We start from the raw sequence: 1,365 nt of genomic DNA, 5'->3' as shown, positions 1-1,365 counted from the left end.
CAGCCTGGAGATCCTGCCCGAGGAGGAAGAGGACGGTGTGGGCGCCTGAGTTGATGGGCTGGGCTGGCCTGGCTGCAGCCTCCCCGGCTGCACAGCACTTTATCCAGCTCCCGCCCCGTGACCACACCCACGGGCTGGGGGTGGAGCCAGCAAAGGGGCGGGGCTCCCTCCCGGCCCCCCGCCCTCCGATTAGCTGGTTTCATTAACTGACGTTTCTGTGTCCCGTTGGCCGCCTGTGGGTGTAGGGAGGGGAGGGGGTGGTGCGTGCTCCCCTCTGACCGCTCCGCCGAGCAGGTGTTTGGCCGCGGACCCCAAACCCGGCCAATGAGATTGAGGAGGTCCCTTGGGGGGGAGGGGCTTGTGGGGGTGCTGGGGTGCAGCCTTATGTTGTGCAGGGACACATCCGGGACATAACTGACATGGAAGGGCCTACAGAGCTGCTCAGACACTGAGGACCTCTCCCAGCGTTGCGGTACTTGAGGAAAATAAACTCGTGTTTGATCCTCTGTGGGTCTGGCCTTGTTACTCGCATCGAGACCGTCGGGCGGGCCTGTGATTACCATTGACCAGGGGGGAGCAGCGCCATCAGCACCCGGTGCTCCGGGGGAGGCAGAGGCCCCTCTACCCCTGGCGCATGGCTTTGCTCAAAGCAAAGCGGGGAGGCGACTGAGCCAGGGAGGGGACAGGACCACAAGGCTTTTTCCGAAAATAATTTACTAGGGCGTCTGGCGGGTGGCGTTGGGGGTGGCTGTCCCGCGCAGGGTTGAAGGGTAGGTGGTCTTCGCCGTGTGAGACCTGCACGGGGGCTGGCAGTCCACGGGGCCCTCGGCCACGCGCGCGGGCTCCTCGTCCTCCGCGTGCAGAGCCTTCTGCTGGTGCAGGGACTTCTCCTGGCTGCTGATCGGGCTGTGCGTCTGGCCGTTGATGGACACGGCCGCGCGCAGCGCCGACTTGACGGCTGTCTCCATCCAGCCGTGCGGGTAGGCAGTGTGCTCCCCCGCGAAGTAGATGCGACCATAGGGGTCCGTCCAGTCGAACTCCTCCCAGCCCTCCCTGGCTCGCCAGAGCGTGGGCGGCTGCACCACGAAGCCGCCCTGGCTGTGCGGGTCCTCTGCCCAGCGCTTGACCACGCCGGTGCCGTCCCAGAGCCGGTACACGATCGGCCCGTGCAGCGCCGCCACGTCATCCAGGGCCAAGTGCATCGTGTCTTCCGTGCTCAGGCCGTCGAACGGGGCCGTGGCGTCCCCCCACGTGTACGAGGCCAGCAGCAGCGAGCCCTCCCCCGGCGACGGGTAGATGATCACGCGCGACGGGCGGTCGGTGTTGGAGTGGCCGCCCTGGATGTGCTCCTCGTGAGAAGGGCCG

The 1,365-nt window shown here is 66.7% G+C and overlaps 2 protein-coding genes across 2 annotated transcripts in view; one reads left to right on the top strand and one right to left on the bottom strand.

The window, feature by feature from the left end:
- The window catches only part of TBC1D17 (TBC1 domain family member 17), a 14,789-nt gene extending 14,740 nt beyond the window's left edge, over positions 1–49 (top strand). The window contains exon 15 of the mRNA XM_015565439.1: positions 4–49. Within this exon, the coding sequence (XP_015420925.1) occupies positions 4–49 (46 nt within the window). The remainder of the gene's footprint in view (positions 1–3) is intronic.
- A 648-nt stretch (positions 50–697) lies between these two features.
- Positions 698–1,361, bottom strand: LOC107183442 (L-amino-acid oxidase-like; the record flags this gene model as incomplete). The annotated part of the gene is made up of 1 exon (XM_015565438.1): positions 698–1,361. A coding segment is annotated over one exon (645 nt), but the record flags the coding sequence as incomplete, so codon positions are not given.
- Between the last annotated feature and the right edge of the window lie 4 nt (positions 1,362–1,365).

The sequence above is a fragment of the Myotis davidii genome, unplaced genomic scaffold, assembly GCF_000327345.1.
Source record: "Myotis davidii unplaced genomic scaffold, ASM32734v1 scaffold2100, whole genome shotgun sequence".
NCBI lineage: Eukaryota > Metazoa > Chordata > Mammalia > Chiroptera > Vespertilionidae > Myotis > Myotis davidii.
This window is presented reverse-complemented; position numbering and strand designations above follow the sequence as displayed.